At 41.6% G+C, this 23,343-nt stretch overlaps 2 protein-coding genes and 1 pseudogene across 2 annotated transcripts in view; 2 read left to right on the top strand and 1 right to left on the bottom strand.

Moving 5' to 3' along the window:
• Positions 1-10,545, bottom strand: part of CFAP57 (cilia and flagella associated protein 57) — a 71,410-nt gene extending 60,865 nt beyond the window's left edge. Inside the window, exons 1-2 of the mRNA XM_063106744.1 lie at positions 10,389-10,545; positions 1,333-1,649 (exon numbers count right to left, since the gene is read on the bottom strand). Coding sequence (XP_062962814.1) covers positions 1,333-1,649; positions 10,389-10,545 — 474 coding nt within the window. The remainder of the gene's footprint in view (positions 1-1,332; positions 1,650-10,388) is intronic.
• Positions 10,546-10,902: 357 nt separating this feature from the next.
• On the top strand, positions 10,903-18,762 carry EBNA1BP2 (EBNA1 binding protein 2). The gene is made up of 9 exons (XM_063106475.1): positions 10,903-11,141; positions 11,229-11,312; positions 11,551-11,720; positions 12,495-12,618; positions 13,710-13,799; positions 15,450-15,525; positions 16,316-16,409; positions 18,268-18,430; positions 18,583-18,762. The coding sequence occupies exons 1-9, from the start codon at positions 11,076-11,078 to the stop codon at positions 18,631-18,633; spliced, it is 918 nt and encodes a 305-aa protein (XP_062962545.1). The 5' UTR covers positions 10,903-11,075; the 3' UTR covers positions 18,634-18,762.
• A 3,053-nt stretch (positions 18,763-21,815) lies between these two features.
• Positions 21,816-22,650, top strand: LOC134385046 (S-formylglutathione hydrolase-like; annotated as a pseudogene).
• Positions 22,651-23,343: the final 693 nt, after the last annotated feature.

Below are 23,343 nucleotides of genomic sequence, written 5' to 3'. Positions count from 1 at the left end.
ATGTCCTTTAAATATCACTAAGCATGTAATTTTATACCACATTTGATAAGAGCACTCATCTATATCCATTATATTTGTAGGGCCCATGAGTCTTAAACTAGGAAATCCACAAAAACCATAAAGCAGAATGAGCAGGTTTTGACAATAGCCAAACTCTGTGCCAACAAATAAAATGAGGCTTAGCTGAAACACAGAACAATGAGGGTCTGGCAGGCTCATGTAGCCCTGTCCAGGGCAGAAGGACCCACATGTTAGGGGATGTTATGTGGTCTCCTGTCAACGGAGCTTCCTTCAACTGTCAGTCTTGTCCCAGTGTTCAGTAATGGGCAGTCAACCTGCTGTCCCCACTAGATGGTGAGCAACTTGAAGGGCGGTGGCTTTTTCATCTCTGCATTCCCAGCGCTGGGTTCACAGTGGGCATCCACTCTATGTTTACTGAACTGACCTGAGAGGAGATGCTCTTTGCTCTGAACAGGGATGCTTCATCAGGCCTCACTACGGCCTGGACAAAATAATCTTGTTCTACCTGCCTTTTGTCTGATTCTGTGATCACCAAGCAACCTTCTGATCACTAATTTCACCTCTCAACTTCTGTATTCCCAGGAAGGGAACACATTGGATAAATGGTGTGAGTATTCTGCTTGTGATGTGCTAGTTAATACACCAACCTCTTGTGAGCTGAATAATTGAACCTATGGACACTGATTAGCTACAGTCTTTGAACATGAACAGATCTGAGTTCTAGAACTTGTAAAACTGAGTTTTAGATTCTAGACTGGTGTGACTGTATCAAGATAAAAAACCTCCTTAAGATCCCCTGCCTAAGCAGTCAACCAACCCCTGATGGGCCCTCTTCATTTGCCCTCAAACCACAATAGAAAATTCTGTTCCCCATAAAACTGCAACTTCATCGATAGCTTCCTAAAGATCTACCACTTTACATTCCATTCCTGAAATCTTCCTTCTGCCCAGCAATACTGCTGGAAAGAGGCCAGGACCAGGGAGAGACAGCAGGTTTTATTAAGTCACCCAGGGCCCAGCCTGTGACCAGAAAGCAGCTCTGAGCCAGAGAAAAGAAGACAGCAGCTAGAGTTAGGGAACTCCTGGTTCTGCTACTCACTACCTCTGTAATCTTGGGTAAGTTACTTAACCTCAGTTGTCTCATCTGTAAAATGGGGATAGTAAACATGCATATCTTATATAGTTGTTGTGAGGCTAAATTTTAAAATGCATGTAAGAAATTAGCACCGTGGTACATAGGAAGCATTCAACAAAAGAGAGAACTTAACTATTTTCAATAGTTTGCACAATACTTGTTACACTAGGAGGTACCTGGTAGATAGGGTTGTTCTGTGCATCAGTTCTAACAATGGCCATTACTTTCTGTTTCTCCCACAGCCAATAGACAAGGTTTGACTCTGGAGGTGATGTCTGAGTCAATAGGTATTTGGAGTCTGGAGAAAAAGCCATGCTAATAAATTTCTGAACTGGGAAGTCAAAATTATTAAGGACTTTGCGCTTCCGGCAAGGGATGGATGACAGTTCATAAACGGTGATGGTGGGTTTTTCTTGCACAGTCTCAGAGATAGCGAGGTATCGCCGATTGGGACTGATGGACAAAGCCAACATGGCCTGACTCTTATCTGTGCCTGCAAACAGAGGTAAAAGAGGATAATGAGGGAAGATCAGCTTTCATCAAGATTCAACATGAATCTGGCACAGTAGTGGGCACCACTGACACAAAGGGGGAAGGCACACAGACAGATAATTAGCAATCCCAGGCAGTCCCTTGGTGCAACTATGTGGCTATTATGAAAGTGACTAGGCTGGGCTTCTTCTCACTGAGGATGAGGTGGGAGGAGATGTCAGGGAACCCTTCCTGCAGGAGGGCAAGATGGGACAGAGGAGGAAGGCAGGTGGCAGGGAGAGTTTGAGCAAAGGTGTGATGTGATAAAAGGTATAGCACAGAGGGAACACTGCAAACAGTGGGGCATTGCTGGAGCACTGCATGTGAGTCAGGGGTGACCAAAGATGGGCCTAGAAGGGAAGCATGGGGTCAGATCACAGAGGCCTCAGTGGCCAGCACTCAACACTCTTTCTCTACTCCAGAGGCTGGGATGTTAACTACTGGATCCTCAACCACCCTTGCAGTTAGATCTGTGTGACATTCTGGCCATGAGACGGACACAGAAGTCTGCTGGAGTGGCTTTATGATAAAGCTTTGTGCTTTCTTGAAAACCAAGAACAGATGTATTCTATCCCCTTTTTCCTGCAATACGGAGGTGTCTGGAGATGCAGCAGTCATCTTGCACCCATGAGGTAATAAGCATGAAAATGAAAGCTGTGGTTTTCTGAAAAGCAGAGCATGAAGCAAAGATTAAAGTGCAAATACTTTATACAGGAAATGCAATCAAGACTGCATTAAGATTTTGTGGGTCCTAGGCACATTTGCTTTCATGGGTCCCTTCCTTCATTAAAAATGTTAAAACATATTTATTTTATATATTATTTTAAAATGAATATAGTAATAAATTTATTTTTATTTTTTTCTTCCTTTCTTTTGTTCTATTAATTTTAGTCATAAATTTTATGGCTGCATTGGTATAAAGAGGAATATAATCCAGGCTGGATTCACTATCATATAGTCATTATTATTATACTTATTTTTTTCTGATTTTAACATAAATTCAAATTAAAACATTTTCTTGGGCTCCTGAAACCATCGTGGGTCCTAGCCACTGTGCCTAGAGGATAAGTTGTCCGTGTTTGCAGGCCCAGGGCAGGGAGGGCAAGCGAGGCAAGGGAAGATTTGCTAGAAAGTCATGTCATGGGTCACTCTGTGATGAGTCCCCAGACTGCTGCTTCACAACAAGCCAAGAAGGGATGCGGCAAGTTGCTCAGCAGGCACATACGCCCAGCCCACATGACTGCTCTGGAATCGCTGCAGAGAGTAATTGCTCCTCGGAGGAGAACCCAGGCTCTGGGGCACCGGGAGCCTTGCACAAGAGTTTGGACTTCACCTGGAAGGCAAATGGGAAGCCACTGAAACATTCTAGGAAGGGCCAGGGGTGTGCTGTAGAAAGATCCCTCTGGCAGCTATATGGAAGGCAATCCTGGAGTGAAGGAAACTGGTCAGCAGGTTATTTCAAACAGTGAGAGGTGATGGTAGGAATAAGCAATTCGAAGACAGCAGGGGCAACAGCAATGGACAAGAGGGAGATTAGAGAAATGCTAAGAGGTAAACCAGCAGGCCTTAGAGACAGCCTGGGTGAGGGGATGAGGAGAGAAAAGAACAGTGAATGACGTTTTGGTTTCTGGGTTAGGTGACTGGGAGCAGTGGGACATCTGTGATAGAATACAGGCTGAGGAAGTTAGGGGTGATGGTGAAGATTACATCCGTTGTCTTTTGCTTTAAAAAGCCCATCCAGGGCCGAGCCCGTGGCACACCTGGGAGAGTGCGGCGCTGGGAGCGCAGCAGCGCTCCCGCCGCGGGTTCGGATCCTATATAGGGATGGCCGGTGCACTCACTGGTTGTGCGCGGTGCAGCCGGTCACAAAAAAGCCAAAAAAAAAAAAAAAAAAAAAAAAAAGAGAAGCCCATCCAAATATGTGATATTTACAGTTTGATTTATTTACACGTAGGGTTCCATGTAGGGTTCATGATGGTAAAAGGTATGAAGTGAGAATCTAAATTGATTCTCATTTCTCAAATACCTAACTAGTTGTCCTAGCACTAATTACTAATGCCACTTTTATGATATATTAAAGTTACATATTTATATTGTGTTTCTGGGATATTTATAGTAGGGCCATATTATTTTTGTAATCATATCTCTATCATGTGTTTGTATATCTGGCAAGGTAGGGTCTTAAGGAAAGAGAGGGAGAAAAACGGAAATAATAAATTCAATTTTGGACATACAGTCATCCCTTAGTATCCAAGGGGGATAGGTTCCAGGACCCCCACAGATACCAAAATCCACGATGCTCAAGTCCCTCACATAAAAAGGTGTAGTAGTATTTCCATGTTACATATGCACATCTCCAGGCCCGGCCCGTGGCTCACTCGGTAGAGTGTGGTGCTGATAACACCAAGGCCACGGGTTCGGATCCTATATAGGGATGGCCGGTTGGTTCACTGGCTGAGCGTGGTGCTGACAACACCAAGCCAAGGGTTGAGATCCCCTCACCGGTCATCTTTAAAAAAAAAAAAAAAAGACATGCCCATCTCCCACACACTTTAAATCATCTCTAGATTACTTATAATACCTATTACAATGTAAATGCTATGTAAATAGTTATTTTACTGTATTGAATTATTTGTATTGTTTTTATTGTTGTATCATTAATTTTTTTTTTTTTAAATATTTTGATCTGCTGTTGGTTGAATCCGTGGATACAGAACCCAAGGGCCAACCATATGGTATGTGTGAGGTACATAGCAGGGAATATTTTGTAAGGAGGTCTAGCACTTGGATGTGATTTTAAAGCTAGGAAGAGAGGTTGGGACTGAAAATATGGATTTAAGGAAAAGGCAGAGTGGGAAGTTAAAGCTATGAGCATGAGATTGCCTAGAAGAGTCAAAGGAAAACTGCTCACTCCTTCCTTTCGTGCTTTTGTGCTAGGCTCCTACCTGGTATAGTATTTGTCTTACTCATTTACATAGCCCTGCTAATTTGAATACACACCTGTCTCCACTACAATACTGAGGGCTCCCGGAGGGCGGGGGGACCATGGCTTTCTTGCTCATTGATTGACTGAGTGATTGATTAAATCACCAGTGCCTGGTACCTAGTAAGTGTTTTAATATATGCTGACTGATTTTAGAGTTTGTAAAATGCTTTTGTACTGTTTTAACCCATTTGATGACTGTCTCTTCCTTGAAATATTTTCACCTCTCATATGGATTTACTCTCAACTTTTTGGCTCTTCCTTTAAAGCCTCTTTTGCTGGTTCTCCCTCATTTCCCAGCACTAAATGCAGGAGCGCACCGGCAGAACTCACTCTTTAGACTTCTCTTTTATAAATACATTCACTCCCTAAGGGAATCTCATCCATTCTAAAGGCTTTGAATTTCACCTCTATGCTGATGACCCTGAAATTCCTATCACTAGCCTGGACCTCTCTCCCTTGAATCTGGACCTGAAATCAAGCTGCTTACTAACATCTCCATCTGCATATCTAGTAGGCTTCTCAGTCTTACATGTCCAAAACTAACCTGCTCCTTCTTCAGCCTCTTCTGCCTCAATCAACAGCAACTTCATCCTTCTAGTTGCTTAGGCCAAAAACCTTGCTTATTTTTCTTTTTCTCCCACCCCACATTGGGTTTATGAGGAAATGTGTCACCTCTACCTCTAAACACAGGTGACCCTTGAACAACATGGGTTTGAACTGCACAGGTTCACTTAAATGTGGATTTTTTCCAATAAATACTGTACAGTACTATAAATGTATGTTTTCTTTCTTATGATTTTCTTAACATTTTTTCTCTACCTTACTTTCTTGTAAGAATACAGTATATAATATATATAACATACAAAATATGTGTAATTGACTGTTTATGTTATTGGTAAGGATTCCCGTCAACAGTAGTTAAGATTTTGGGGAATCAAAGTCAAATTTTCTACTGCATGGGGGGCGGTCAGCACCCCAACCCCTGCAATGTTCAACAGTGAATTGTATATCCAGGATTTGATCCCTTCTCCCCTTCTCTGTTGCCTGCCACCACCCTGCTCTCAGCATCTCTCACCTGAATTACAGTAACCATCTCTCCATTTTCTGCCTGTTTCCTCCCTTGCTCCTCCTTAAATCTATTCTCTGAACAGTAACCAGAATGAACCTGTGGAGAACCACCCCCCACGGCTTCTCATTTCACTCAGAGTGAGAGCCTATGACTTGCGACCCTACGTGGTATCACTCCCAGTATTTCTTTGCCTCTCCTCTTGCTCCCCACTCCCCCTTTCTCTCCACTCCAGCCACACTGGCCTCCTTGGTATCCCCCAACACACTAAGCACCCTCCTAACTCAGAGCCTTTGCTATTTTCTCTGCTCCTCCCCCTCCCATATCAGCATGGCCAGCTCCTTCAGCCTTCACTCAAAAATCACTTACCCAGTGAGCCCTCCCCAGCCCCCATCTACAATTTCAGAGTCCCCCCCAGTTCTCCTTCCATGCTTCATTTTTTTCTCATTAGCGTCTATCACTCTCTAACGTATACGCTATACTCCTTTTATCTTGCTTATTGTCACTCTCCCCTACTGTAATGGAAGCACCATGAGGACAGGGTTTTGTGCGTGTGTGTGTCTGTTTTGTGCCTGGTACACAGGAGGTGCTTAATAAATTTTTGTTGAATGAACAAATGAATACATCTCAGCCTCATCATGACTCTGTGAGCTGAGCAAGCCAAACATCTCCATTTTACAGATGAGGAGACTGAGATTCGGTGAGCTTATAAAATGGACAGCCATATCAAATCAAGATCTCCTGATTCCATGACTTTTATCCTTTCACTTCATCAGTAATGCCCTGAGATTTGGCCAGCATGGCTTCTTCCCTGGACCCCATATTTTAGACTGCCCTACTGTGGTCCTCCTCTGGCAATAGCCCTTACCATGAGATGAAATCTAGGGGCCACCTGGAGTTTGCATTGCCTCTTCTAGATCATGTTCCAGGTACCCAGGACTCTGGAATCCCCTGTCCTAATAGTCCTGAGTCAAGACCAGCATTGGCTTCTTCCCCAGGTCTGTCTTTAGCCTTGGCTTTGGCCTGAAGGATGGTCAAAGGGGGATTACAGGATATGTGGGTGGAACTTGAACATGTGGGCTGGGAGGACCCACACACATGTGAACAAGGCCTCTGGTGATATAAGATGGAGTACAGAGCAGAAGAGAAGTAGTACAGGTAAAAAGTGTGAGAATATGAGCATAATAACTGAAATTAAAATCTCAATGGATACATTAAGCAGTAGGTTAGATACTGTGGAAAAGAGAATCAATGAACTAAGAGATAAATATAAATAAATTATCTGATAGGATGGAGTGTGGTGCTGATAACACCAAGGTTAAGAATTCAATCCCTGTACCAGCCATCTGCCAAAAAAAAAAGGAAAAAGAAAAAGAAAAAAAAAAATCTTGAATGCAGAGACTAAGAAATGGAAAATCCAAATAAGAGTTAAAAAAAATGGAGGATGGAGTCGAGGTGGTTTGGAGTTCCAGAAAGAGATAATAGAGTGGAAAGATACCATATTTTTCCCAGTACCAGCCAGCCACCAGCCAAAACCAAAACCAAACCAAAGATACTATATTTGAAGTGACAGTTGTTAAAAATTTTCTAGAATCATTGAGAGATACCCATCCTTAGATCCAGGATTCCCAAAGAATCCCTTGGAAGATAAAATATGAAAATAAAACCTATATATATATAATAAAAATAATATATATAATAAAAATAGAGACAAAGAAAATCTTAAAAGCATCCAGAAAAAACAAAAAGACAGATCATCTACAGAAGGAAGAGCTTAATGGCTAATTTCTTAACCACAGCAACAAAACAGAAACCAAAAACAATGGAATAGGACCTATGATGTGCTCACAAAAATCTATACATGGTGAAACTACCTTTCAAAAATGAGGATGAAATAAAGGCATTTCAGACAAACAAAAACTGGGAGAGTTTACCACTAACACATTATCACTAAGTGCAGAAGGAAAATGATCCCAGCTGGAATATCTGGGTTGCAAAAAGTAATGGTAGGCAAAGAGTTTGGTAAATATGAGAGCAAATATAAGCAAATGTCTTATAAAACAATAACTGATTTTATATTAGAAAGGTATATGATCTTATATAAAATACAGAAAATGAATGCAATAAAATTCAGTATCCGTTCATGTAGGGGAAAGCATAGCGAATTAGAAAAAGAAAGGAATTTCCTTAACTTGATAAAGGACATTGACAAATTCCTACAGTAAACATCCTCCTTGGATGTTATGTTAAAATCTTAAAAGAATTCTCTTTAGGATCAGAAACATGACAAGGATGTCCATTTTCATTGCCCCTATTCAACAAGATCTGGAGGTCCTTACCAGTACAGTAACATAAGAAAAAGAATTAAAGCCATTATTATTTTGAATAGTATGATAGTCTATGTAGGAAACCTCAAAGAATTTACAGATAAATCATTAGAATTTATAATAGTTTAGCAAATATGAGCTGGCTGTTTAGCTCACTTGGGAAAGCATGGTGCTGGTAACATGAAGGTGATGGGTTCAGATCTCCGTACTGGCCAGTCACCAAAAAAAAAAAAAAAAAAGTTTAACAAATATGCTGACAAATATTTTATTAATAAATAAAAGTCAACTGCACTTAATACATTTTATTCCAACAGACTGTTACGTGGTGATATAGTTTGAATATGTTTGCCTCTCCAAAACTCATGTTGAAATTAGATTCCCAGTGTGGCAGTGGAGATGGGGCCTAGTGGGAGGTGTCTGGGACATGAGGCGGATCCCTCATGAACAGATTAATGCCCTCCGTGTGTGTGTGTGTGTGTGTGTGTGTGTGTGTGTGTGTGTGTGTGTGTGTGTGTGTTCTAGCTCTATTAGGTCCCAAGAGAGCTGGTTGTTAAAAAGTGCCTCTCTCTCTCTGTCTTCCCCTCTCTTGATATCCTTGCACATGCCAGCTGCCCTTCCTTTCTGTTATGAGTAGAAGCAGCCTAAGGCCTAAACCAAATGCAACTGTTCCAGAATTGTGAGCCAAATAAGCCTCTTTTCTTTATAAATTATCCAGTCTCAGGTATTCTGTTATAGCAATACAAAAAATGGACTAATATACATGGTGTTTGATAAATTTGACTTCATTAAAACTTAAGAATTTCTGTCCATCAAAAGGTACTGTAAGGAGGAAGAAAATACAAGCCCCAAACTGGGAGAAATTATTTGTAACACATATGTCTGACAAATGTTTAGTATACAGAATATATAAGGTGTGCCTATAAATCAATAAGAAAATTACCAAAAAACACCCCACAAAGAACAATAGAAAAATGAAAAAGACTTGAACAAGGCATTTAACATAAGACTAAACAGAAATAGCCCATAAGCACGTGAAAAGATACCCATCCCCATTAATAATAGAGAAATAAAAACTAAAACCACAATAAGATACCTTTTCTCAACGACGAGATTAGCCAAAAATTAGGAAGTTGGACAGTACCAAGGGATGGTGAAGTTGTAGAGGAATAAAGATTCTTATGCACTCCTGGTGGGAGTGTAAATTGGTACTATCATATTACCAGTAATTTTAGTTCTGACTGTGTGTCCTGGAGAATCTTCACACAAGTGGATGAGTATATACGAATGCAAGAATGTTTACAGTGTTATGGTCTGAAATAGCAAATAACTATTATTTCCTAAATGTCTCTTAACACTAGAATGCATATCTGAGACATTATATTCATATGGTGGAACACTATATAGTAATAAAATGAACCCAGTTAAATGTATCAAGATGCATTCATCTCAAAAGCATGATGCTGAACAAAAGCAGCAAGTCACAGAATACATATCCTATGATTCCATTTATATAACATTGGAAAACAGTAAAAACAAAACTATATCTTTTATAGGAATAGAGATATATGTGATAAAACCACAGAGAGAAATAACGGAATAATTGCAAAATCCAGGATGGGGTGTGTGTGGGGTGGGGGAGGAAGGCAATCGGGGAGAAGCACTGGAACTGGCAATGTTCTATTTCCTATCCCAGGTGGCTGAGTTCACAGATCTTCATATTACTGCAATTCTTTAAATATTACATATATGTAGTGTACATATGCTTTGTGTGCATATGTCAAGATAAAAAGTGTTCAACGCAACACAGAGTGGGGAAAAGGTGATTAGGTTATGGAAATCATGAGTATCATCGACAGGACCAATGTGAACAAAACCAAATGTTGTAACGTTACACAAATGGTTATTTACGACTTGGGTAAAATTTCCAATGTTTTCATCATACATGGATTCAAAAGGTGCTGTAACGAAGGTGGTGTACTCTGGAAAACTGTTAGACAACTCAAAAAGTGGCTCTGCTAATGACAAATACAATGATATTGAAGATACATGAAAAGGAATTCTTTAAAATATTTTTTTCAGAAATTACAGTGAAAAAAGTACTTTAAAATTAGCATTATTTTATAGGTGATTTTAACTATATATGTGTGATTGATTAATCTATAGTTAAATTATGCAAGTGGACATTTATTTCCTCTACATTTATAAAAATATATGTATATTCAAGTTGGCCAAAAAGCTTTGTTTCCAGTCATCATGCTGGGATTGAGGGGTTATATCTGGCACATACCATTAATGTTCGTGTCAGGATGGAAAAGGTTTTACCTGGAATGAATTTTTGCCATTTCTGATCCACATTGTACTTCACACAGTGATTTCCTGAAGGAAATATAACGATCTGCTCATCGAAGAAGAAGATATTGTTGGCCACGTGGGATCGGAGACCAAAAACATGCAGCCACTGAGCTACGACGGTCGACATGGTCCCCTGCCAAAGAGTTCTGCTAAAGACCGAGCGTGGCCGGTGAGCGTGGAGAAGCGCATTGCCCCGCCCCGCCCCCTGACTCCTCCTCCGACTCTCCACCCCCCGCCCCTGGTTCCTTCTTTTCCCCTTTCCTTTGCTCCCTTGCGGCTTCTAGCTTCTCTCGACGACCCCCAGGTGCCCCCTCCCACCTTTCGCTTCTTCTTTCTGGGTCACCAGACCACGCACGTATCCGGAGGTACAACCCCTGCAGATCCCAAGTAGCCAGGGCACGCTCAAACGCCGAGCGGTTCCTATAGCAACGACAAACCGGAAGTGTGGCTCTGCGGCCGGAAGCGGAAGTGCCGATCGGGAAGTTGGACAGGACCGGTGAGTTGCTGGCTCTGGTGCATTTCGCGTCCACGTGAAGAGGCAGCGTGAGAGTAGCGGGCTGAAGGCGGGCAGCAGCGGCGAAGGCCACCCTCTGCCAGCCGCGTGGTCCTCGGGCTATCCTGCTTCTTCCTGTAGGTGTTGGGCGTGCGCGCTGCGAGATGGACACTCCCCCTCTGTCAGGTTCGGACTCGGATTCTGATGATTCTCTTGTCACAGACAGAGAGGTAGGTGCCTGTCAGCTGAGCTCGCGGGGCTGGACGAGGAAGAGGGGGCCTTATTCCTCGGGTACTGACCGCAATTGTGTGCTGCAGTTGCAGGATGCATTTTCCCGAGGGCTCCTGAAGCCGGGCCTCAATGTCGTGCTTGAGGGGCCGAAGAAGGCCGTGAACAATGTGGTGAGCTCGGGCGCCGGGTCGGGGAGTACGTACTCGGAGATGGGATGCGAACAAGGCACTGTCGTGCTTGGGAAACCGATTCTTGTTCCAAGAAAGACGCAACGTGCTCATTGCCAAGAGGGTCAATTACCCGTCTGGATTTGGGTGTTGGCGCTTTGTCCGTTGGCTTAGCACCCTGGGCTTGGGAGAAACAGACTCAGGGTTTCCTTCTTATGAGCTCAGTGTCTGAACTTTCTAGAATGGTCTGAAGCAGTGTTTAGCTGAATTCGAGCGGGATCTGGAGTGGGTTGAAAGGCTCGATGTGACCCTGGCTCCAGTGCCCGAAATCAGTGGACCTCAACCAACACCTCAGAACAAGGATCAGCGAGCTGTTAATCCAGAAGACGACTTCCAGCGGGAGATGAGTTTGTATGTTTGTTTTCAAATGTGGAGAAGTTGGGGCTCCTTGTGCTAGAGAGCGGGGAAGAGGAGAAAGTAGTGAGCCTACACTCCTCAGAAGCACCAGGGAGTTAGCATAAACCTGAGGGTGGGAGGACGATTTCTTTTGACTAAGAAGTGTTAGGAGATTCTCTGTAGTTGACAGAAGAACCCCTTTGTCCACCAGTCATAATTCAAAGTCCAGTGTGTGGATTATTTTGAAATACTCACTGTTGAAAGTATTTTTTGTATGTATTCAGTCGGTAGAACAAAACTTTGCTTATGGAAGGGTCTTGTGTGGGCTTGCTTTAATGATTACATAAGAATTCATAATTTATATTAGTTGTGTGTTAATGGGTACCTTTAGGGTGATCATTCTCTTAAACTACTGATTTATTTTTAGCCTCACTTGCCCCCTTTTAAAAAATGATGTATAGGGCGGAACCCGTGGCTCGCTCAGGAGAGTGCGGCGCTGGGATGGCCGGTGCCCTCACTGGCTGAGCGCGGTGTGGGCGACACCAAGCCACGGGTTACAATCCCCTTACCGGTCGCAAAAAAAAAAAAAAAAAAAAAAATGATGTATAGCTAAATTTTTCCTAGATACCAGCTTTGAGGTTTTATTATGGTTTTTGTTTGTTTTTGTTCTTGCTGTTGGATGTCAGATGTTGAGAATCTTTCTGAGCTTTGGTAACTCGTAAGAGGCAATGAGAGGGAATGTGGGCCTCTCTCCCTCACCTTATTTCACACTTTATCCTACAATCTCAGCTACCGCCAGGCCCAGGCTGCAGTGCTTGCAGTATTACCCCGCCTCCATCAGCTCAAGGTCCCTACCAAGCGACCCACCGATTATTTTGCAGAAATGGCCAAGTCTGATCAGCAGATGCAAAAGGTAAGAAACTGGAAAATTTTCCTCTGGAAAGCCTAGGCTTTGTACTTTAGTGTATTCAGTTGGTTTATCTCCTATAATGTTTTTAAAAGTAGGTGTAAGCCCAATAATGGGGAGCTGGTTGTCAGAGGAAAATTATTATCTCTTCCAGAGATTGTCTATTTACAAGTCATGCCAGTCACCACCAATTAGATAAATATAAGAATGACATTTTCCTAATTTGAACAATTAAGGGGAGGAAAGGTACTGTAAGAAGTGTGGCCCCGGAGGTAAAGATGGCCTTTTGCATTTCCTAGCTGGCTTGGTCATGGCATGGTGTATGGAGAAGACAGAACTGTTGTTCTTGTCCTGCCATTGCCAGTGAGCAGTGCTGTAACTTGTAGGCAGGTACCTTTCCCTGGATCTCTTATGTAAATCTCATGTTGTCTTTCTTATGAAAGGAGGGATTATTATATGGCTCAGATGTAGTATAATTTAGAGTTAGGTAGAACCTTGTCCTCACTTAACTTTGAGAGGAAGAGAATTGCCAACATCTAATCTAAGATATATTTAAGTAGTACCCTTGGGTGTTAAGCTGGATCTTAGGGAGCTATTGTCTCAGTGGTCCCAGGAAAGCTAATCTACAGATGGGCTTAGACACATCTGTATACATTCACACTGACAACTGCTCATCCTTTAACTGAAATGTGTATGTTCGATGGAAGATGCTAAGTACCATTATCTGCTTGATAATGCTTGATTATGTATGTGGTTTTTTAGAGAAGGGCACTGAGGCTGCATGCTAGTTTAACCTCAGGCTATGGACAGTAGGGATGGGAAAAGTTCATCTTCTTTCCTGAACTGCAAGCAGCACACTGGGAGTGAGAAGGTCACTTAGAGCCCTAGCTCCACCACTGACTCTTTTGGTACCCTGGACAAAAGGCTTAGCTTTGGGGCCTCATTGTCCTCATGTATAAAACGCTGGGGTTGGAATAGACGATTTAAAAGTTCCACAGTTTGTAGAACTGTGGATATCTGTTCCCTGTTCCAGTGCATCCTAAGTAGTAGTCATCCCAGATTCAAGTAACATACACTGACAGTATTTTGCATTTTAGATTCGACAGAAGCTGCAGGCCAAACAGGCTGCCATGGAGAAGTCTGAAAAGGCTAAGCAACTGCGAGCACTTAGGAAATATGGAAAGAAGGTGAGAAGGAAAATGTGAGGGGATTAGGATGAGGCCAAGAGTGTCAGATCAGATTGCTGTGGTCTGATGCGGTTCCATGCCCTGCGTGTATCTGATCATGTTTATTATCTCATAGAGACTCATGTGTATGCTAGTGTCCATGAGCATAATGTTCTTGACCCCAGTGTGTCACCAGGAGTAGTGTGGTGACTGTAGTTCCATATCAGTATAGTGAAGAGTTGGGTTGAGATCGGTGGTTTCCAAACCCAGCCTTGTAGCAAAATCCCCAGGGGAAATTTTTCAAGACAGATTTCCACGCTTCAGAATTTCTGGGAATCTGTGTATGTTTTCTTCCTTACCCCCAAAATCTTCCCAGGTGATTCTCATATGCATTCTGGTTTGGGACTTGCTGGCCTAGATGAATGTTAAGTCCTTAAAGGAATTATACTGTTGATTGTCATCTAGTCTGAGAGGAAGAAGTGGCATCTGTGTGTTTGAACTGTGAATGTCTGAGTTCTAATGTAGACCCAGATCAGGCATACCATAAAGCTTTTCTTGGTTTTCCTTTTTTATTTCATGGTAACCTTAGAAAGAAGATGACAGGAATTCAAGTTAGGGTTGTGAGAAGAAATGAGTGTGAGGGAGATTACTGTGGGTGTTGAGCCTTTGTCAATATTTTGGACATGTACATGTGTGATCTGGGGCATGGAACTGTTGTCCACATGTGGGGTCATTTCACTGATACAGCCTCAGTGGAGTAAGAGTAGACTAGCATCCTTTCCTCTGCAAAACATCCACTGCAGATTTATTGTTTCTCTGATCTGGAGGTGGATGGCTGAGGTCATCTCAAAGACATGAGCAATTAGTTTTTAACATAAACTAATTTATCAAAAGCAAAGAAGAAGTCAGTTGGGCCTGTTAAGCTCACTGTTTCTAATCTGAAGAAACCTTAGGGCAGTGGTTCTCAACTGGGAGTGGTTTTGCCCCCCAGGGACATTTGTCACTGTCTGTAGACATTTTTGGTCGTCACATTTTGGCGAGGAGGGTGCTACTGGCATCTAATGGGTAGAGGGTAGGGTTGTGCTAAACATCTTACAATGCACAGGAGAGGCCCCCACCCCCCAAGAAAGAATAATTCTGTCTAAAATGTCAGTATTGTTGAGTTTGAGAAACCCTACTTAAGAGTATAGGTCTCCTTTTGTCCTTGAAGCTTTTCTCTGTTTGTTTGTTTTCAGGGTATATTGTATTTTCTCTTTTCTTTTGCTACTTTCATGCCTAGTAACAGTGGGTTACTGCCCAAATATAATTATTGGGGAAAATTGGATGTAGATCTAAAGACGGTCTGCTACAGTTTTGTAGTCAGGATTGTGTAAGTGCAGGCTTTGGAGTCAGACTGCCTGGATGTGAATCTCAGCTCTGCATTTTCTCACTATGTGACTTGGGCAAGTTACTTAATCTCTCCGTGCTTTGGTATAGGGGATAATAAGAATTTCTGCATACTGGATTGTTACATAAATGAGCTGAGAGTATACTTAGAACCCTTAGCATGGTTTCTGGCATGTAGTAAACGTTAAATGGCAGTGGTAGGAATCACAGTGTTGTTATTAAGATAATGTAGACACTTGGAGTATGGTTTGGAGGGGTGTAACTGTCCTCGTGTTCCTATTACAGGTGCAAACAGAGGTTCTTCAGAAGAGACAGCGGGAGAAAGCACATATGATGAGTGCCATTAAGAAATATCAGAAAGGTTGGTGTATTTCTCTGCTAAGGAGGTAGAGGAACAAGGGTACCAGGTACCTTCAAGTTCATTTTAATGCACAGTGCTTTGGAGTCTTGATTGATTTTGAACTATATGGGAATGGTATGGGGACCAGGATATGCTTCCTAAAATCAATTTAGTAAATACAGTCATGCATTGCTTAACGATGGGGATACGTTCTGAGAAATGCAACAGGAGGCAATTTCATCATCATGCGAACATCAGAGTGTACTTACATAAACCTAGATGGCATAGCTGTTGCTCCTGTGCTACAAAGCTGTACAGCATGTTACTATACTGAATACGGTAGGCAGTTGTAACACAATGTTGAGTATTTGTGTATCTAAAAATAGAAAAGGTACAGTAAAAATACAGTAAAAAAAGATTTTAAAAAATGGTACACCTGTATAGGGCGCTTACCATGAATGGAGCTTGCAGGACTGGAAGTTGTTCTGGGCGGGTGAGTGAGTGGTGAGTGAATGTGGAGGCCAGGGCATCACTGTACACTACTGTATGCTTTATAAACACTGTACACTTAGGCTACACTGTGTTTTTTAAAAATAAAGTAATTGGGCTGCAACATTGTGGTGGGCTGCATTGTCCGTAGGCAAAAGGAAATTTTTAGCTCTGTTATAATGATATGGGACCACCGTCGTATATGTGGTCCGTTATTGACCGAAACATTATATGGTGCGTGACTGTAACAGCCTTATTTTGAGGTTTAAACTTTTCTTCTTAAAACACGATGGTGCTGATCAAAGCACTTCTTCACCTACAGGCTTCTCTGATAAACTGGATTTCCTTGAGGGAGATCAGAAACCCGTTGCTCGAAACCCGAAGGCAGGAGCTAAAGGCCAGCAGATGAAGAAAGGGTGAGAAGTGTTTGGCTTTGGTTTTGTTCTGTGATGTGTACGGGCCAACAGTTCACAAGTATGGAGGGCACCTCCACAAGGAGCAGCCTCAGAGATGAGAGAGTGCAGCTGCTGCCTGTGGCCAAGACTCGCAGTGCCACATGATAGGTCTTTTTAGCTATATCAGTCTTCGAAGACTAAAATAAATGTTTGGCACATTTTAAGTGAATGCTGAGTAAAAGTTGATTCTTGGTCACACAGTGCGATGGGTAAGAGTATAGACCTAGGGTTTAGATCCTGACTGCCACTCATTAGGAGGGTAGCTTTGAGCAAGTTACTTTACCTTTCTAACTATTAATTGCCTCATCTACTAAACTGAGGAAATAGTACGTGCCTCATAGTATTATGGAGATTAAAAGGGATAATGTTGGCTGTTATTGTTCTTTTTAGTCCACCTTTCTGCATACCTGGACACCAGGACTAGGGGGAATGATCCTTCCCATATAATGTAGTGAGTGCTTTTGTGTGTGAGAAACAAAAAGCATTTGCTATCTCCAGGGACACAGTGCGAGGCAAGGAGTGGTGAGATGTGGCTGGGGGACCTGGGCTGTTTGTTTACCGTATTGAGGAGCTTGGGCTTTATCCAGTAGGCAGTGGGTAAACACTCATGGGTTTTACTCACAATATGAGCAGGTCATGTTCATGTTCTAAAAAGATTACAGTGGTACTTGTATAAATGATGGATTTGAGGGATGGGAGAAATTGATTAGGGGACTATTACAAAGGTCCAGATGGGCAACAATAGTGACCTGAAAGTGTGACAATGGGGTAGAGAAGGCAAAATGGATTTAAGAAATATCGAGGAGGTTAAATTAGCAGGACTTAGTAGTTGAATTGGGTATAGAGGGTGAAAGAAGAATAAGGCTGACTCCCAAGATTTTAGCCTGAGTGGCTGGTGTATTATCCGTTTCTGTTGCTAATAATGAAATACCTGAAACTGGGTAATTTATAAAGAAACAATATTTATTGCTTACATTTTCATACACTGGGAAGTCCAAAGTCCAGGGAACACACCTGGTGAGGGTCTTGGTGGGTGATGACTCCACAACGACACAGGGTATCACATGGTGAGAATGGCAGGAGCAGAGAGGACTAACCACCTCACTCACTCTCTTTTTAAAGCCATCAGAACCACGGCTGTGACCACCATTAAACCATCAATGGATTAATCTGTTCACTAGGGCATGGCCCTTACAGTCTGATCACCTCTTCAGGGCCCCACCTTTCAATTTCTGTAATAGCATTCCCCACCCTCTTAGCATTGTCACAGTGGGGCTTAAATTTCTAATGCATGGAACTTTGGGGGACACAGTTCACTCCATAGGATCTGGCTAGATGTAGTAGCACCAGCCTGAAGTTAGGGCATCTATACAAGAGATGAAACCAGTCTAGGAAGGGAGATGACATGTGATTTTTGGATATGCTGGATTTGAGATTCCTGTGGGATGACCACTTTTAAAATTTATTACATTTGAATGTTAACTGCATGTATATACTCGAGAGGAGTAGAAACAACTGATGGTGATTTAGTAAGATTTAAAATAGAAAGCTTTCCAAAGATAGACTATAAGCCGCATGATGTATGTGGATCCTTTCCTGCTTCTTGCTTTGTTTTCCTTCCCTGGGGATTAAAACTGTAAGTAGATGGGCTTGCCTGGGAAGTGTGTAGTGTGAAAATGTAGGGTCAAGGATGAGATTCTGGGTGACAGTAGCACCTAAGGGGCTTTGTTTACAGAAAGGAAACTTAGAGTGTCATTGGGCCATAAGATTCGTCAGGATTTATTGTGCTGTGGGTAACTTGTAGGACCGTTTTTTCCAGGCCCAGTGCTAAACGACGATATAAAAACCAGAAGTTTGGTTTTGGTGGAAAGAAGAAAGGTTCCAAGTGGAACACTCGAGAGAGCTACGATGATGTGTCCAGCTTCCGTGCCAAGACAGCTCATGGCAAGGGTCTCAAGAGGCCTGGAAAGAAAGGATCAAGTGTAAGTGAGCCAGGGGGCCCAGGACAGGGACAGGCTCGGTCCCCTCTCCCACCCCTTCACCGCCCTGTCTCCTTATTTCTCTGTGTTCTCACCCTGGGGAAGAAGGCCAAGTGCTTCTTTTTTTGGTAGATGTGATATTTCTTTTTTTGTAGAAGAGGCCTGGAAAACGAAGAAGAGAGAAGATGAAGAGCAGAACACGCTAAACGGCATCTTTTTATACAAGAGAAAGGGATGAAGGCTTGGAATTTCCCATACGATTGATTCCTTCTGTTGTTTTTGTGGTTTTTTTTAATATAAAAAATTCTTCAATAAATTAACAGAAAATGATCAAAGAAACATATACTCTTAGTTAAAAACTCAGAAATAAAAGATTTAGAAGTAACTTTGCATATTTAATAATATTGCTATTTATTGATAATAATTCTGGCTTTGAGTCTAAATTGCTTTCTTCTTATGATAGATGAACCTTGTACCTCCCTCACTTCCCCTTCCCCATCCTTCCAAAGGATGCTGTATCATGATCAATCTTTGTTACGCTACGTGTATTATAAGATGTCCTTTGTGGTACAGTTGTTGGTTGTTGCTTGAGTTAATCATCATCTTATGTTTTTCTGCTTGCCTAATTTTCCTTCTCTATCCTGTTTTTTTTTCAGATGCTTCATCATTTTATCCACCTTGTGGTTTTTTTGCTACAGCTGAGGTCTGTCATACAACTGTGACCTTGTCTCTTTTCTACACCTTCTAGGTTGTCTCCATTATTGCTGGCTCCTATATTTTTCTATCTTAGCTTATGCCTTCTTTTGCTGTGCACCATTTTCTAGTATCTTCCTAAGAAAGGGAATATGAGAGGTAAACTTTTTATCTCTCTGCATTTCTGAAATTGCCTGTAATTCAGCTGGTGTGAATTTTTTCTTAGGTTGTTGAAGGCACTGCTTGTCTTGTTGCCTCCTGTGCTGCTGTTGAGAAATCTGCTGCCATTCTCATTCTCGGTCTTCTCTTTTGAAGTTTTTCTTCTACTAGGTGATCAGAAATTCCAAGGGCCTGTTTTTTGTTCTTTTATTAAGGTATTGGAAGGATTTGGGTTCTTCCGTTTTTATTTGATAACCTCCCCTCCCTCCCGTTTTCTTTGTTCTGATTTGGGAATTTCTGTGAATGAAATGTTGGACGTCTTCTACTGATAACTTCTAAGTTTGTACGTTAATCCTATTTTAGGGGAAAGATTTCTTTGATTCTTTTGTCTAATTATTTTATTGAATATTTATTTTAGCTTTCATTTTATCCCCCAAGAGTTCTCTACTCTCTAATTGGTCCTTTTTCATATCATTTTACTCTTGTTCTATAGATACAACATCTTGTGTCTCTCAGGATATGAACTGTAGTTTCAACTTTATTTAGAGGTTTTCTTCGATTTCCTTGATTCTGTCTCCTCAGCCCTCCCTCCCCCTAGCCTGTGCATTTTGATCTCCTTTTTTCATGCTGAGCAATAGTGGATCATAGAAGTTAAAAGCATGGACTTGGGGGCCTGGCTCTGTTGCTGACTTGCTGTTTGACCTTAGGGAAGTTAATTTTTCTGTGCTTTGTCATCTTAGACATAGTATCTACCCCATCGGGTTCCTGGCAGCATTAAACGAGTTAATATATGTAAAATGCTTAGAACATTGTCTGCCACATTATTAGACAGTAATCTTAATGTAATCTATAATCCTGTAACCAATAATCCTCTCATATTCCCTTGCTGAGGATTATTTTGCTGGGTGGCTTTCCTTAATGTCTGATTAGGATTGGCTGTCCATATCTGAGAGGTGCAAAAATGCTGACTGGTAGCTGTGCATAGGTGGTGTGTGGGTGCACAGCCATGTTAAGTGTTGGGCTTTACTCCATGTCGATAGGGTGTTAAGCCAGTTTACCTGACCACCCTCTCTCCATTCCAGTTTAGAAGCCATATGTTATTTTTTAAGGAAGCTAGAAATATCTGAGAACTATATATTCTTAAAAAAAATAATGTATTTTCTCATAGCATCATTGGTAGATAAAAACAACATTTCTAGTTTCATGTGATACTGAGTTTCTAGAACAAAAAAAATGAATTTAGTTTTAATTTCAACTAACAAAATTCTGGTCACACAGGTCATGTTTTCAGAAGACAACAATATTTTACCCTGACTTATTTTTGACAATTGGTTCAATATTAGTGAATGAGGATAATGTATAGTAATTCAAATAAGGAGCCTCAGAAGCAGTTAGAGACTTTGAATTACATGTGGAACATATTGAGAGTTTTCAGAAAGGAGAGCACAGGTTAACAATTCACAATGGTAATGCCGAAAGTAAGTTATGACTGCTAAATACTTTTAAAGGATTTGAAAACTATTTTCCTCCCTCCCTTCTTACTTTCTTTCCTACCTTTTTTTTTTTTGTAGAGCAAAAGTTTACAAATGGAATCAGTTTCTTAGTTGCAGAGATACTCTCTGTAGAACTCATTTACATTACTTCTGCTACCATTCTAGCCCTCAAAAGTATGATCAGGGTACAGGCAGTATTATTTCTTCATATTGCTTTAAATACAAAACTATGCATTGAAAGATAGGTAGGAATCCAGTACAGGATACAGGCAGTTTTCGCTTTGCATGATTCCATTATGCACGAATTTCAGTTATCAAGGTGTATTTAACGGCAGTTTTTGAACAGCAAATCTCACATTTCAGTTACTGAAGTATTATTAACTAGGAGTAGCTGCATAAAGTAGAAAGGATCGCCGCTTGCTCTTCAATCCACACATCACTACATAAATAACAGATACATAATGACTAGTGACCAATCATCACTTCTTTCAAAGTCTGTCTGTGATTGGTCACTGTGCATCTGTTACTCACTTCACACACAGCAAAGTGTGTAGTTGTGTTGCTTCCTTGTCTCCAGCAATAAACCTACATGCATTTTAAAGTAGATAATTGAAAGAATTGACCAATGACGTGCACATGCAGCAAGAAATGAAATAGATGTAAAATTCGAATAGAATGCAAATGGAGTTACAGAAGGATAGTGGGAAAGTTGATACTGCTGCCGTTCTAAAGATTAGATATTGCTAGAGAAATTTAGCAAAGGCGACCTTATAAATGAGGAAACATGAAAAGGATGAAGATGGGCTTCTACTTTTTTTTTTTTTGTCTTTTTTGTGACCGGCACTCAGCCAGGGAGTGCACCGGCCATTCCTATATAGGATCCGAACCCGCAGCGGAAGCGTCGCCGCGCTCCCAGCGCCGTACTCTTCCGAGTGCGCCACGGGCTCGGCCCGGGCTTCTACTTTTTGCTGCAGCCACTGCTGGAGGATCATCTGCCCTTTGGTGCAGATGAAAAAAACAACTAGCATTTGGACAGGAGACAAATGGCATTGAAACAGGTTTCCAGCAACAAGTGCTTTGGGGGATTGCAGAAGGTTTTTGAACATGACAGTGTGGAACTGAACTGTAAAATGAAATTTGCTATCTACTTACCACCAAAGGCAGAAACTGGAAAGTGCCCTGCAGTGCATTGGCTGTCTGGTTTAACTTGTGCAGAACAAAATGTCATGTCAAAATACGGTTATCATCAAGCTGCCTCAGAACATGGCCTTTTCGTCATTGCTCCAGATACCAGCCCTCGTGGCTGCAATATTAAAGGAGAAGATGAGAGTTGGGACTTTGGCACTGGTGCTGGGTTTTATGTGGATGCCTTGGAAACCTAACTACGGATGTGCTCTTATGTAACCTGACAGAGGAGCTTCCCCAACTCATAAATGCCAATTTTCCTGTGGACCCTGAAAGGATGTCTATTTTTGGCCACTCCATGGGAGGCCATGGAGCTCTGATTTGTGCTTTGAAAAATCCTAGAAAATAGAAGTCTGTTTTTGCACCAATTTGTAACCTAGTGCTTTGTCCTTGGGGCAAAAAAGCCCATAGTGGATATTTGGGAACAGATCAAAGTAAATGGAAGGCTTATGATGCCCCCATCTCGTGACATCCTGTCCAGGCTCTTAGCTGGGCATACTGACTGATCAAGGAAAAGATGACCAATTTCTTTCAGATGGATGGTTATTTCCTGATAAGTTCATAGCTGCTTGTACAGAAAAGAAAATCCCTGTTGTTTTTAGATTACGAGAGGTTTGTGGTCATAGCTACTACTTCATTTCAGTGTTTATTACTGATCATATCAGACATCGTGCAGAATACCTGAGTGCATGAAAATCTTCAGATAAAAGAATCTCTTTGGGATTACAAAAGTTAAAGTAAACAGAAATGCTGAGGAAAAAAGTTCAAAACATTGGATTTCATAATGCCAAAAGGGCTTTATTCTGCTCTTGAACAACCTTCTGAATAAATACGTAATACTTGATTAAAAAAAAAAAGATGAAGATGTCCCTGAGGAAGTGACACTGGTGAAAAACTTTACAGAGACTCTTGGAGATATTTTATGAAATACTGAAAGCACAAATGATAAAATGTGAGATATCATCTCATCCCAGTTAGAATGACCATTATTAAAAAGACCAAGAATAACAAATGCTGGTGAGGATGGGGGGAAAGGGGAACTCTTCTACACTCTCGGTGGGACTGTAAATTAGCACAGCCATCATGGAAAACAGTATGGAGGCTTCTCAAACAACTCTGGATAGAGCTGCCATATGATCCTGCAATCCCACTACTTGGGTATATATCCAAAGGAATGGAGATCATCATGTTGAAGGGAAACCTGCACTCCCATGTTCATTGCAGCTCTATTTACAATAGCCAAAATATGGAACCAACCTAAGTGTCCATTGATGGACAACTGGATAAGGAAAATGTATATATACACAATGGAATACTACTCAGCCATAAAAAAGAGTGAAATACTGCCATTTGCAGCAATGTGAATGAATCTGGAGAAAATTGTGT

The sequence above is a fragment of the Cynocephalus volans genome, chromosome 8 (assembly GCF_027409185.1).
Source record: "Cynocephalus volans isolate mCynVol1 chromosome 8, mCynVol1.pri, whole genome shotgun sequence".
NCBI lineage: Eukaryota > Metazoa > Chordata > Mammalia > Dermoptera > Cynocephalidae > Cynocephalus > Cynocephalus volans.
The sequence above is the reverse complement of the archived record's forward strand: the minus strand, read 5'-3'. Positions and strand labels throughout refer to the sequence as shown.